Source organism: Petaurus breviceps, unplaced genomic scaffold (assembly GCF_028583685.1).
Source record: "Petaurus breviceps papuanus isolate PSGF00001 unplaced genomic scaffold, PetGlider_PUasm1.0 90925, whole genome shotgun sequence".
Lineage (NCBI taxonomy): Eukaryota > Metazoa > Chordata > Mammalia > Diprotodontia > Petauridae > Petaurus > Petaurus breviceps.
In genome coordinates this window covers 23,383,772-23,399,211 of record NW_027187380.1, presented here as the reverse complement: position 1 = coordinate 23,399,211, position 15,440 = coordinate 23,383,772, and the positions used below count along the sequence as shown (strand labels likewise).

General features: G+C 33.3%; 1 protein-coding gene across 1 annotated transcript in view; it reads left to right on the top strand.

The window, feature by feature from the left end:
• GNA13 (G protein subunit alpha 13) overlaps positions 1 to 15,142 on the top strand; it is a 72,652-nt gene extending 57,510 nt beyond the window's left edge. The window contains exons 3-4 of the mRNA XM_069076574.1: positions 3,474 to 3,524; positions 9,425 to 15,142. Coding sequence (XP_068932675.1) covers positions 3,474 to 3,524; positions 9,425 to 9,997 — 624 coding nt within the window. The 3' untranslated portion in view covers positions 9,998 to 15,142. The remainder of the gene's footprint in view (positions 1 to 3,473; positions 3,525 to 9,424) is intronic.
• The last annotated feature ends 298 nt before the right edge of the window (positions 15,143 to 15,440 follow it).

The following is a 15,440-nucleotide window of genomic DNA, read 5'->3' as shown; positions in this document are numbered from 1 at the left end:
AATAAAGTGGATAATTTACTTACATTGAAAAGTATCATCTTAAACAAAAGCAGTGGTTAGAACTGGAAGGGAAACAACTCAGAAAAAAGTCTTTGCAACAAATTTCTGGTAAAGGTCTGATCCAGAACAGATAGACAATTTATATATATTTATATATGAAGAAAAATATATAGTGAGCAACCATACACATAGAAATGTTCTAAATAATATCAATGCACATTAAAAACAGTTGAGGTTTTTAAAATTAGATTTTATTTACAATTTATTTACAATTCCTAATTATCTTCCCTTTCACTACCCGTTGAGAAGGCAAGACAAAATAACCCGTTACAAATATGTTTAGTCGTATAAAATAAATTCATTAATGATGTTCTAAGAAGAAAATATGTTTCATTCTGTAATCTGAGTCCACTAACTCTATCTGGAAGTAGAAAGCATGTTTCACCATGAATCCTTTGCAACTGTGGTTAGTCGTCATGTTCATCAGAGTTACTAAGTCTTTCAGAGTTGATTAGCTTTATGATATTGCTGTTATGCTATAAATTGTTTTCCCAGGTCTACTTACTTCACTTTGCATCAGTTCATACAAACTCAGGTTTTTATGAAACCCTCCCCTTCATCACGTCTTACAGCATAATAGTGTTCCATCACATTCATATACTATTAACTTGTTCAGCCATTCCCAAAGCAATTCCCTTAAATTCCTTTTTTTAGAATTCTTTGCCACTATGAAAAGAGCTGCTATAAATATTTTTTTATGTATGCATCTTTTCCCTCTTTCTTTGATCTCTTTGGGGATATAAACCTAGTAGTGGAATTACTGGGTTAAAGGGCAATTTACAGTTTAATAGCTTTTGGGACAGCTGAAGTTCTATTGTAGTTTTCAGATAAGAGAATAGACACATTTATTTGTGAAATTGTCTAATCGTTCTTTGCTTTCTTAGTTTGAGAACATTTCATTTTATTTATTTTTTAAATAATATTTCCCCCAGTTACATATAAAAACAATTTTTAACATTCATTGTGTTTTGTTGGGGGTGCATTAAGTTTTGAGTTCCAAATTCTATACCTCTTTTCTGTCCTCCCCTTTGAGAGACAGTAAGCAATTTGATAAAGGTTATATACATGCAGTCAAGTAAAACTTTTTCATATTAGTCATTTTGTACTAGAAGACTTGAAGAAAGAAAGAAAAATAGTATGTTTCAATCTGTATTCAGACAACATCAGTCAATTCTTTCTCTAGAGGTGGATAACATTTTTCATCATGAGTCCTTTGGGATTTTCTTGGATCATTTTGTATTGGTGAGACATAGCCAAGTCATTCACAGTTCTTCATCATACAGTTTTGCTGTTATTGTGTTTAGTGTTCTGGTTCTGCTCACTCCACTTTGTATCAGTTCATGTAAGTCTTTCCAGTTTTTTTCTGAAATTATCCTGCTTATCATTTCTTATAGTGCAATAATATTTCATTAACAATTATATACCACACTTGTTCAGTCATTTCCTAATTGATGGATGATGAATCCACAAAGCAGAAGTATAGGTCAGCAAACCACATCTCAATTTCCAGTTCTTAGCTACCACAAAAGGAGCTGCTGTAAATAATTTTGTACAGGTAGATCCTTTTCCCTTTCTTAAAAAATCTTTTTGGGATACAGACCTAGCAGCAGTCCAATCAATCTTGAAGCAAGCTGAAACTGTGCTTATAAAAGTCACTAAACCATGTGTGCATTTTGACTTTTGAAACCACTGCTAGCTTTATGCCCCAAAGAGATGAAGAGGGAAAGGACCTACTCATTTGTACATGTATATGTAGCTATACTTTATATTTTAGTAGAGAACTAGAAACAAAAAGCACTGCTGACCTAATTGTAGTTATTAATGTAATGGAATATTATTTCTCCTTAAGAAATAGCAGAATGAATGAATACAAAAACTTCTAATCTAATGTGTGACCTAATGAGGAGTGAATTGACCAGCACTGACTCCAGTATTGTAAGCAAAAATAATTTTGAAAGGCTTAAAAAACAGTGATCAGTAACATGAGCAACCCAGGACTCCTGAAGACTGAGGATGAATGCTCTTTCCCACTTAAAGGTAATAGACTAGGAGTGAAAAATGAGACTGACATCTTCAAAAATGTCCATAGAGTGATGTAGAGGTATAGAAAGAACCTCAAAGATAATTGCCACCTCCTTCAGAGACCTTATTTTCCATATCTGTAAAATGAGGATTAATACCTTTCAGAACTCACAGAACTATTAGGGAGGATCATGTAAGATATATGTATACAGCTTTTGAAATACTATAAAAATCAGTTAACTTATTTTGAAAGCAGATGCTACAATGTAATATTTTGAAACATTTTTCTGTTATCTTCAGGGTTTATAAAGTAAGAAGGAAATAGTTCATCCATTAAGTGTTATTTTCTTTTTTCTCACCTTCCAAAATCATCTTAGTCATATTTTCTAGAAACTACCAAATTTTCCAGCTCCTAGAGAGCAGTTTTCACCTTTTCTTCCATTAGGAAAGGATAGGGACTAGACCTATGATTTTGTTGTTATGGGAAACTTGTTGGTGAAGAAACTCCTACCAGTGCAAACCAGTTCTGTCTTTAATTATTCAATTCCCTCCTTCCTTCTCCCCCCCACCAAGTGTCAGGTGTCTCAGGTGAGATTTCAGCTTAGGTCTTCCTGACTCCAGGGGCTGATGATGTTCTATTTGCTGTGCCACCCAGCTGCCCCCTGTCTTTTCTTTTATGTGCCTTAGAGAGTTTGCCTAGAGCACTGAGAGTCAGGCAGTCACAGTATGAATCAACCAAGAAACTTGAATCCAGTTCTTCTTCAAAGAAAGTGCTCTTTCTGTACATTACTCCATACTCCTTCTAGTTTAGCAGTGGTTAGTAGTGGTATATAAATATTGTAAAAAGAAACAAACATCTGTACTTCAGAAAGGATGGTCACTTTTACAAAAATAGAGAAATGGACCCTGCGGCACTATTAATAACTTAACAAGATATGCCTTTTACTATGTGTTTATTTTAAAATGTTTCATCTTTTTTTAATATGTGGATCCAGCCTTTTTCTCAAGCTAATCTTTTCATTTTCTCTACTGCAGATGTGTTAGGATTCAGGTAAAAAAAAGACATAAGCTTAAATTGGAGTAATAAATTTAATCTCAAAAGTTACTTGTTGATTAATTTAAAAGGCAAGTAGAAAACTTTTTAAAGACAGATTGACTTGTTGGATATTTTTTAAGTGAAATACTTATGATCTTCATCTGGGGCTTCAGTATTTTATGGAGGGCAAGATTTTGATGTTTTTGGAAGGGTTAACTGTTCATTTCATTGTAACTAAACAGATATGTTTGGATTGTATGCAGTAAGACTATATAATAAAAACTGTTATAACCAAGTTTTCCATCCCTAAAGAGGCATTTATTTGTTTATTTCTTTCTTTTTTTTTTTTTTTTAGGGTGAATCTGTAAAGTATTTTCTGGACAACTTGGATAAACTTGGAGAACCTGTAAGTTTTAACACTGTATATTTCTGGGTTTTTACCACTTAAAAGTAGCACTCAGATTTTACTCATTAGTCAAAATATATTTATTGATCGTTTACAGGCATATACACGTGTGTATTTGTGGGGGTGGGTGTGATATTAAAAATAAAAGATAGCACTTTGGGGAGAGGGGACACTAGTAGACAGGGGAAGCAGGAAGAGCTTTGGGTAATAAATGGTGCTTAAACAGAAGACCAAAGATTTCAAGAGGCAGAAGTGAGAAGAGTATGCATTCTAGGCATGGGTGACAGTCAGTGCAAAGGTGCAGAATCAGCAGTTAGTCTTGTGATGTGTTCGATGATGAGTGAGAATGAGGGTTTGAGAAGTTGAGGATAACAACAGGGTTACAAACCTGGATGGTGGTACCTTAAGTTTGGAAAAGATGTAGTTAGAGGGAGAAAATTAATGAATTCCATTTTGGACATTCTGAATTTGAGGTACCTCTGGGACATCAAGTTTGAATTGTCGAATGAATAAGTTAGTGATGTTGGAGTAGTGCACAGGAGAGAATAGGGCTGCCTATATACATTTGGGAGATGATAATTGAATGTATAGGAACTGATGAGATCACCTAATGAAAGAGTATATAGAAAAAAGAAGAGAGTACTCAAGACAGAGCCTTAGGATACACCCACAGTTCAGATGTGTTACACAAATATTGAATCATCTGAGGAAACTGAGAAGTGGTCAGATAGGTAGGAGAACCAGGACAGGAAAATATCCTGCAAACCCAGAGAGGAGCAATTACACAGGAGAAGAAAATGTGGTCAGTTTTGTTAGAGGTTGTAGAAAGACCAAGGAGGATAAGGAGTGCAGAAGCTATTGGGTTTGGCACATTAAAAGATTGTTGGTGACTAGGAAAGAGTATATTTTTGAATGATAAACTCAGAAGGAAATTAAGAAGGGATCACGAGCAGGGGAAGTCAAGGCACTGAGCATAAAGATCTCAAAGTCAGCTGAGAAGAGGAGAGATAATAGAATGGTAATAGGGATGATAGGACTTAGTGAGGAATTTTTGTCTGTGGGAAGACTTGGATACAAGGAAGAAACCAGTAAATTGGGGTGGGCAGCAGGGGAGATACTCAAGGAGCAGGGTTTGACTTTGGTAAGTAGGTGGTTTCATATGTAGGTTAGGGATGAAGTCAAGGGACTCTGAGAAGAGGAGGAATTGTCAGATGAAAAGGGGAGGAGAGGAAGTTCTTCACAAATAAAATAATCTCCCTAAAAAACCTTTCCAGTAGTAAAGTTTTCAGCTGGGGGGAAGGAAGGGGGGAGAGAGATTTGGAACAGCCTCTGTGAAGAATGGGCTAGAGAATTAGGGAATAGAAGGATTACCTTGCTGCAATAAGGGCACAGTTGAGATTGCATAGCAGACATCTGTAGTGTGATTAGTCAGCTGAGTTGTGTTTGAGATCAAGAAGGGAGGGAGTTTAGCCAGAATAGGGGTGAAATACTGTGAATTTAGAGGGTTATTCTAGGTCACAGGAAGGACAAAGAGCAGACTTGAGAGGAGTGAGGAGCACCGGGATAAAAAGAGAATGTTAGGAAATAGTGATCAGATGAGGGAATTTATTATGGGAGTAGAGCATTTGCAAGGTCAAGGATGTGGCCATCCTTATGTGAAGCTGAGGTGGAATGGTTAGGAGTCAGAAAGATTGAGGAACTGGAAAGCTAGGGTATTTATTCAAGGGAACTTCTTGTATTTTGGAAGTCCCCTGATAAGAGGGCAATAGTTGGAATGAAGACGAATACTGTGAGCCACACCCTGAATTCATTGATAAAAGAGGGAGAATGTCCTGGAAGCTGGTAGATAATAGCCACCAGAATCTAGTAAGAATGACAGATTAAGAGAAATTGAACTTTAAAAGAAAAGTTGCTGAGTGATGACAATAGAGAGGTGGTTTCTTTATATCTAGATAGAGGGACAGTGAAGGGCAAGGAGTGTTCCAACTCATCCTACGGGTTCAGTGAGTTATGCATGAGAGGAAGTGTAACTGCTACTGAAAAGGCCTGGAGTGTAGTCTCATCTGTAAAGACTAAAGGTCTCAGTGAAAGCCAAAAGATGGAAGAAGTATTAGAGGATGAGCTTTAAAATTAAGAAAAGTTTGTTAATTATAGATTGGGAGTTCAAGGGAACACATTAGAAGGTATAAGCAGATAAGGAACAGAAAATTAGAAGAGTATTGTTGCCCTTCAGTAGTCTTGGATTCACCATCACAGGGATAGACAGACTAAGAGGGATGAGAGACTGTTAACCATTGGGGGAATGGGTCTAACCAGAGTATCAATAGAACTACAGATGAAGTCAGACTGGAATGTTCACCTCATCTCTCATCAAAGCCCCTGGATCTTGATTTCTTAGCCCTCCAAGAGGGGTATATTCTGTCTTACTCTCAGGACCAGGGGAAGCCTTTTGGATGAGTAGTGTGAGTCCCAAGATGGTCACTTGGACCTTTACATCAGGAGCAGTAGCAGCAGCAGGCGCAACCAGTTTGGAAGTTAAAAGAAAGCACATACTAAGCATCTTTTGTTATATTCCTTTTATGGAGCTCAAACTCTTCCTACCTCTTATTAAAAGACCCCATTCACAGCTATGATTCCTCAAATTCCTAAAGGAGAAGACAGTTTGAAAGAATAAAGAAAAAATACATTTGAGAAAGAAAAAGACATTTTCATTTTACTTTTCCTATGTACTTTTGTAAAATAGGAAAAGAAATTATAGAATTGATCTTAAAACTTTTTAAATGAAAATATTTTCATTTTAGGATCAGTTTGTCATTTCTAAGTGGTTTTTTGTATATTTCCCGTGCATTCAAGATAGCTTCACTTTTGAACACTATTGATCTGGCCCCATCACCTGGCTTGATGGCGCTTAAGCTGCAAGATAGCACAATTCCTTGTACATAATGAATGCTTATTATTTTTGTTGAATAAACAAACAAGAGAATTTTATTTTCTTTCCTGGTAATTGAAATGATTTTACAATAATTATCCTAAAAAATTATTTCTGTAACAAGTGATGGAAAAGAGTGCTTAATAATTTTTTTCCAGGACCTAGGCAAGAGTAGCGTAATCCTGTCACCACAGATCTTTTATGAGAACGTAATAGAGTAAGAAGATGCACCAGATTTTCTGATTGGTTGACTATTCTTTGCATTTTGTATAAGACAAAGCAAAGTGTTCATTGTTGCTTCTGGTGTACCTCCTCCTTTCTTGCTCAGCACCATGTGGGAATCCAAAAGCTCAGGGTAAGATAAGGTTCTTGTTTTTAAGGAATTTATAATCTAACAGGGAAAGCAAAACTAATATACATTAAGTGCTAGACTGCAATGTTGATATTAGTACAATAATAGGAGTTCAGAGAAAGGATAGTTTAAGCTGGAATAGTTGGCCTGTGTGTGAAATTTGATCTAGGTTGTGAAAGATATGGAAGGTTTACTTAGATGAAGGAAGGGAGAAGGGTAAAGGAGGATACGTGGAGAGGGAAACTTTGATGGTATCTGGAGCTGATGTGTTTGTCACAGTGTAGGCTGTGTTAAGGAGTACAGTAGTTCCTGTGTATAGAAAAATATTAACTTATAGTGTCTTAAAGCAGGTATGATAAAAATCACAATTTACACATTTTCTATTGCCCTTTTTTCTGAATATCAGCAGAAGTCAACCTCAAGTCAAGATAGGAAAAAATAAGTGTTTTTATTGAAGGCAGCATGAATAAGTAGATTAAAAAGTAGGTACTATAATGAAAAATATAGTTGGAGGTAGAATGCAAGCCAGATTATAAAGAGTAAAAGAATTAAGAAATTTGTTCATTAAGTAATAGGAAGTCATAGATTTTTGAGCTAGGAATAAGTAATAGGAAAATTGTTATTGGTTTCAAGATAAATGTGAATATAGAGATAGTAGAGACAAAGAAGACCAGTATCCATGTGTGAAGAGATAAAGACCTAGATTTAGGGTTATTTCCAATAATCATTGGAAATAGACATAAATGTAAAAGAATTTCAAAAGAATAAAAATACCAATTTGATGACATTGAATATGGGGGTCAAGTGGAGAGAAGAGTCAAAAATAATTCAATTATATAGTCCTAGTGACTAAAAGATTTGTATGAGTAGAAAAATTGGTGTTTATTTAAGCTCTTTATGTGTGGTTTGGGAAAAATAAAGATTCTCTTTTGGAATATTTAGTTGGAGTGATTGTACCCATTCAAACAAATGTTCAGTAGTTGCACATAACAGAATTTTCCTGATAACTTTGCCTGAAACAGTTTCTCTTGAAACAGGCCCTTGTTTATTTGCTAGTACTTCTGTTCCCTAGTACTTTTATATATATATAGTCTTTACCACTCAGTAAAATAATTATCTTACGTTGTCTCCCATTGTTTCTCTACTAGTCTTATTTATCCAAATAGATTGTCAGCTCTAAGTTCAGGAATCATGTCTTATAGAGCTTCTTATCACCTTCACAATGCTGTGCACATATTAGATGCTCAGTAAGTAATTTCTATTGATCATAAATAATTAAGGTATCTCCTAGATTGTTGGAACAGTATGATATGAAAAAAAAACAATGTGGGAACAAGTGTGTGCTTTATATTTTTAAATGTAATTTTAAAAATCATATTAATTATATATACTTTGGATTGTCCATGTTCCTGTCTCTTAAATAAGCACAAATAATTATAAGGTGACAGTATTTGTACTCCCTCTGTTGTCATTTCAGTGGATAATTATCTGACATTGTGTAAGTAATCATTGTACTGTAATATTTGGAAAAGGATACATAAGGTAGTGAAGAGCAGGGATCATAAGCTCAGATTCTGATTTTTTATTACCTTTATTCATCACTATTCAAAAATATAGTATTAGGATGATGATAATGATGTGCTATAGTTCTAGAAATATACTGATATTAAAGAATGAACCTGTTAAATCACATAAATAAATGTACTACTGAAGTGATTTAGTTTGACCTTCATTAATATTTAAAGAGAATCTAGTGTGAAAGAGGTTGTTTAAGAAAAAAAAAAGGAAGTGCTTTTAAAAAGTTTGGCTAATTGTGTTACAGGAAGTTAAATCACTACATATGTAGACTACAGGCTTTTCCCCATTGAGCTCTCTTGCAAGCAGCTCAGTCTAATAAACACGACACTGGAAGGTACTAGGAAATTTTAGTACTGTGCTATCCCATCATGAGTTAGAAAGTTGAGAGACATATAATGACAGCTCATACTTACTTAGAACTTTTAGGTTTAGAAAGCACCTACCTTATGAAAACCCCAAAGAAGGGACGTTCCTGCCATAGTAGCACTTAGACTACACCGAGGCTAACACTCAGCAAGAATTAATTGAAGTCTATTGTGTGCACTAACCTATACTAGACACTATAGAGAAGATAGAAAAGAAAATTAGAACAGAGGCAGGAACAGGATGGATGTATTTCACATAGAGAAAGATTATTTATTAGCTTGGGATACATACTATATGTGTAAGCAAAATTGGATAGATAAATGAAGAGAGCAGTTGATGAAGTACTTGGAAAGCTTGGCTGAAGAGTTTGATTAGTAGAGAGAAAACAAATGTAAATTATTGTACAGGGAGTGATACTATAGGAAAAGTAGTATCCTTGCTTAGTGAAATAAGTAATACTACTTATTATTTATGGTGGATTTTTTGGTCAGAATATCCATCTAGATGCTTTTGAATATTTTAAAGCTACTAGAATTTAATTATAATAATATTGAAACTTATGCTTTAAATTTTTTTGATATTTTGTTTGGACGTTTTCAGTAAGTTAATAAGCATGTTGGGAATCACAATGGTTGGTACTGTATTTTAAAATGATAAATACAATTTTTCTTATAGGATTACATTCCATCGCAACAAGATATTCTGCTTGCACGACGACCCACTAAAGGCATTCATGAGTACGACTTTGAAATTAAAAATGTTCCTTTCAAAATGGTTGACGTGGGTGGTCAAAGATCAGAAAGGAAACGTTGGTTTGAATGTTTCGACAGTGTAACATCAATACTTTTCCTTGTCTCTTCAAGTGAATTTGACCAGGTGCTTATGGAAGATCGACTGACAAATCGCCTTATGGAATCTCTGAACATTTTTGAAACAATAGTCAACAACAGAGTTTTCAGTAATGTCTCCATAATTCTCTTTTTAAATAAGACAGACCTGCTTGAGGAAAAAGTGCAAATTGTGAGCATCAAAGACTATTTCCTAGAATTTGAAGGGGATCCCCACTGCTTAACAGACGTCCAAACTTTCCTGGTGGAATGTTTCCGTAACAAACGCCGGGACCAGCAGCAGAAGCCTTTATATCACCATTTCACCACTGCTATTAACACAGAAAATATTCGACTTGTTTTTCGTGATGTGAAGGATACTATCCTTCATGATAACCTCAAACAGCTTATGCTACAGTGATGTGCAAAAGACTATATTTTAATACCCTTTTGTGTTTGTTTGTTTTCTGGGATTTTTTTGTTGTTGTCTGTTTTTATAAATAGCAGTTTACAACAGGACTACAAAACCTTAATCCTGTGTTAAACTTTTGATAACCATAGTCTGTCTTCTGTGGACTTTAGTTTGTGGCTGAAAGCTGCTGAATACCACATTATTGCCAACTTCTGCTTAATTCAGGCTTTGAATCTTTTCCACTATAGCTTCAGGTTAAATCAGATTGTAATTCTGTAGCAGACCTCAGTTAAATTTACTTCATGTTTCAAGTCTCTTCCCACTTTTCCAGTCTGAGTTGTGTTTCTGTAGCAGCTGTTAACTTGTAGGTATGTGGTTAAGATTATTCAGTTCTTAAAAACAAATAAGGTGTCTTTTTTGCCTTATACTCAGTAGTATCTTATCTAGCTTGCAGTGACTGCAAGGGCTGTTGGAAAAGATTTGATCCAAGGGATTGCATTCCATGGACTTATCACAGATTTGGCCTTACTGGTTTTTTTTAATTGATATGCAACTATTGGTTGTACATTTTTTTTTAATTGTGCTTTTTTGAAAGTAATGTTCTTAATATTTTAAAGTTTACATAAGCATTTCTGATTTGATGCTAATCAAAGAGTATTCACAGATGGTACAAGGAAAGCCAACAAGTAAACAGACCCCAGGTAGTATTTTGACTAAAAATAAATCATATATTTTTTTTGGTTCCTATTTAATGATGATAGATTAGTAATGTACCATGTGCTGAATATTCTGGTAATAGTAGTAAATCAAAGCTGCTTGCAACTTAAGTGATAATGACTTTTAAAATAAAGCATTTTCAGAATTCTTTTATTTGTTTAACTCTCAGACTTTTAAATCCTGTCTCATATGATTTTGGTCATTACTGTTTAAAAAAATACAATTGCAACATCACAGATACTGTTCTTTTGCTGTTTTGATCATTTCGATGACTTCAGTCTTTTATGCATTTATATGTTTGTTTGAAACTTACCATGGACAGTCATTTCCCCTTCAAATTCAGCAAATCACTAGATGGGGTTATCATTATTAATTCTTGGTGTATATCTGTCCAAAAAACAGCACATTTTGGTTGTATAATTTCTATTTTTGAAATGCCATTATTTTTAGTACATTTGAAGTGTTAAACCATGTACTTTTAAGAAGTTATAATTTTTATAACTCAGACACTATATGTGATTAAATTAAATTTGATTCCCCACTGCTTCCTTTTAAAATTTTTGAAATGTACTCCTATTAAATAGCCTCATAATTACAAATGCACTCATTATTAAGATGATCAGAATGGTTGTGGTTGCAATAACAAATACTGTATTTTAGGTTACATATAGTCTTAGAACTTGGATTTTAGAAAAAAAAACATGATACTTTTTTTAAAATCAAACTTTTTCTCCTTTTTAAAAATTGTGATTAAGACTGTGACATAGATCACTTGACTGTAGCTGACTCTTCTCAGGTATTTTATTGATTAGAAATTCCTTGAATGTGTGGTCAAAACTATGTATCATCAAGTCTTTCAGGGGTTGAGTTCACTAAACTGTCTGGCTTAAGTTTAAAACTTCACAGTGAGTTATCTAAACAGGGATTTTTCTTGACATTCTTGTTAAAGTAGATTTCCTTTGACTAAAGGTCCCATTCCCATCATTCTAGAATTACTACCTTTCAGTATTTCAGTATGGTCATGCATGAGCATTCAAACATGTACTCCTAGATGGCCTCAGAGGTCCCTTCTAGCTCTAGATCTATGATCTTACATCATAATGCAACTGTATAGCAGATTTCCATGCATGTCTAAAGTTTTTCCACATTTAGTGATTCTTGCCAAAATGAACATTAAAAACTGTCTTGAAATTCACAGCATTAGAATTATTTCACTAGTCAATATCAGTAACTATATTCACATTAGGCTTTTCAACAATAAATTGCTATGTAAATCTAACTTTTATCAAATGGTCAAAAAAAGCATTAACTTTAGTGAAGACTAACATGTTTTTATATGTAAAGAAAAGTGTTTAGTCTTTCTAAATCATCTGAAGTATGTTATTGGAGCCATAAATATTCACTAAAGAGATTACTAAAATTTACCTATTTTAAATAGCAATCTTCATTCTTTTAGACTACCATTAAAAACTGTTAATAATACCTACCATAGAATAATCTTGGTAGTGAAGTATTTATTTCTGCGAATTGAAATGTGTGATTTTTTTCAGTGACATTATTTTAACATTTGGTAACAATTTAAAATGGACCTGTAAGTCCAACCTTTCAATCACATTTTACTTATCTTTTAAAACTAAAGGAAGGAGTGTTAATATTTGGATCACTGAACTTATCTTTGAAATACCACTAGATAGGGAAGAAAATGATAAAACTTAGGGGACAGACTAAATGAGGTTGCTTGTAGGTTTATGTTTTAAACAATGCCAAAATAAATTTTTTTGGCCCAGTCATTTTAAAGAATCAGTTTTAAATGTATTGTGCCTTAGAACATTTCGTTTTGTAAGCCTTTCTTATTGTGTTTTTTGGAAACACATGCCTAGTTACATTATATTATATAATGTTTACTGATTCAGTGGTTGTAAACCTGAATGCTTTTTAAATCTTAAGAATTGTCACTGAAGTGCTTTCATGGTTTTGGAGAAATGTATTCCACATAATATTGATATTTATGTCTAACAATATAAAAAATTTGGGCCTCAGTTTTACTATATATTTTTTTCCTTAAGTTTTCTGAAGACATAAATCCAGGGTGTACTTGTGCCAATCAGAATACTATGTTATGATTTTACAATGCCATTTGATTTATCATATTCAAAATTAAGCCAAATCTTTACATTTTTGATGTGTTTGATTCTGTGGTGAAAATGACTCCTGTTTTGCTCCCTGGAAAATACTTTGAACCAAAGAATGAAAAAAAAAAAAGGAAAAGGAAGTTTAGGGGAAATGGAAGGTTTTTTTTTTTTTAAAGTTTAATTGATTTAACTGTATATAAGTTTCTCTACAGTGGATTTTTTAAACAAACTTTTTCAGTTAGACTGGGCAAGCATTTTGAAGTAGACATTTAAAGTTACATGCCTTAAAATCAGTATTGGGAGTGATCAGGCTTTATACCAGTTTAGATTTATATAATTTTTATAGGATGAGTTGGGCAAACCAAAACTTAAAATGTATGCTCGTTTTTTTTTTTTAATGTATTTTTGTATTAACATACATACCCAGTTTTTTTTCTCAGTATTTATGTGGAATAAACTTATCAAATTATGTTCTTCCATATGTTGAATTTTAAGTCACCATTTGGAAAAGTCCTCAATTTTGCCATTTGAATAAGGTAATACATTTGGATAGAGCCAGAAATAAAAAAAATTTAAAATTTAAGCCAGGTTCCTTCCGTTGCAGATCTTATAGCATGTGTTCTTTTGTGTATACAAGTGTAAGAAGATTGAGTATGAGTGTTAACTCTGAATTTCCTGAGTCCATGAAATCATACTTGTTTAGCCTATTCAAAAAGTGGTGATAAACAGCCCTCCTGAAATTTTTTAAAGCCACATTTGTTTCAATTTTTTTTATTATCTAAAAAAGAAACAACATCCAATACCTTTCTTGTTGAAAATTATTTTGTTGTTTAAAAAAAAAAATACTGGGTCAGCCTTTTTTTCTTTTCCCACTATTTCAATATATGCAATGTACCTTTGAAGTAGATCTTTTATGCTGCTTGATTTTTTTAATATTAATTCCTAAGAAAGAAATTTATTACCCTGTAGCTGGATATACAATTGGTTACATGGTATATAGTAACCACTAAGGGAGTATATTGTTATTAATGGTTTACATCAAGGAACAGATAAGTCCATGGACTAAACAGAAGTAAATATTTAATAACAAGGTTTGAAGTAAAGACCTGTTATGTTATGGTACGATGTCAGGGCTTAATAAACTTATAATAGAGGTGGAAATATAGAAATAAAGCTTAGGGTTTTGTTTAACAATTTGAATTTTAACTAGATGTATTTTCTAAGTACCATCAAGTAGATATTAATCTTAGTGTTGTAAATAATAGCATCATTTGAGGTACATTTTGCAGGCCACTATCTTGCAGTCTCTTCGCCTGTACTTGAATGTAACATTATCATTTTCAAGAGATTTCACTTTTGTGATGTTCAAGTTTAATCATTTGGTTCCAAATACCACTACTGTTCATATACCAAAATTTATTTCTTATAAGCCTTACAGATTCAAGCAGTGCTTTGAGGTTGTAGAAAATTCTCAGTTTAACCTATTATGCCACTGATTCTATTGATGAAAATTTTCAGTCAGTAAGTATTAAGTGCCTACTATGTGCCAAGCACTCTACACTGATAAGTCAAAGGATGAGACCCATGGTGAGAATTTAATCCAATGAGGACATGACAATGAAATAGTTACACCTTGTATGTGATTTTTGTATTTTACATTGCAGGATTGTTGCCTAGATACTGCTTTAAATCTGTGAAAAAAAAATTTGTCTTTAAAGCAATGTTGTAATAGGCATGCACCACTCAGCAACTATCCCTTTTTAATGGTACCAGAAAAAAAAAGTTTGGTTTAGTTCTTGGAAAATATGCAACATTGCTGCAAATTTCTATTTACCATATCTCTGCCTTTTACTTGAAAACAGATAACTAAATTGCAAAATATTTTAAGTGACTTTTCTGTACTATACAGTGGCGAGAGCTTAGTTACCATAAGAAGCCTTATCTAAAACTATATTTTGTAACAATCATAATAGATACTGTATCAAATAAAAATTGATTTGTATTATTAGCTCTGTATAAAAGTATTTGTGGCTTGGGACTTTTTATACATACAACTTCTTATAATTTTCCAGGGACTCTGATATAATTGTAAATTTTATCATCTGTACTTTAGTTTGATTGGCAATAAATTATTTCTAGAAGAGGTCTAAAAGAGGGAAACATAATTTGATTTTATAAGGCAATTGAATTGCTAGTATAGTAAAGCTTTTTACTTTTGTACATACTTTGCAGACATTTTGCTTTTTGCCATTAATATTTGCATTGTAAAAATTACTGACATTTAATAAACACATTTACAAACCAAGTACTATTAAGTTATTTAAAGCAATAGGTTGGGCATTAAAAAGTGCAAAAGACTTAGTTTAATGGCTAGAAAGCATAAGTTCTATTAAATGATTTAGGCCTCAGCTATGTCAACATATTTAATTTTGCCCTAGCCCATTAAAAATTTTAACACATCAGACTCAGAGGACATACAGGCCTCAAGCCATTTGTTTTCATCTTTTCTACTACTACCAAAATTTTCCTTAAAGTTGGCCATAGAGCCTGATTCTTTCATGGAGACGTGGTAGGAAAAGAAGAACACTCATTGGAGAAAAAAA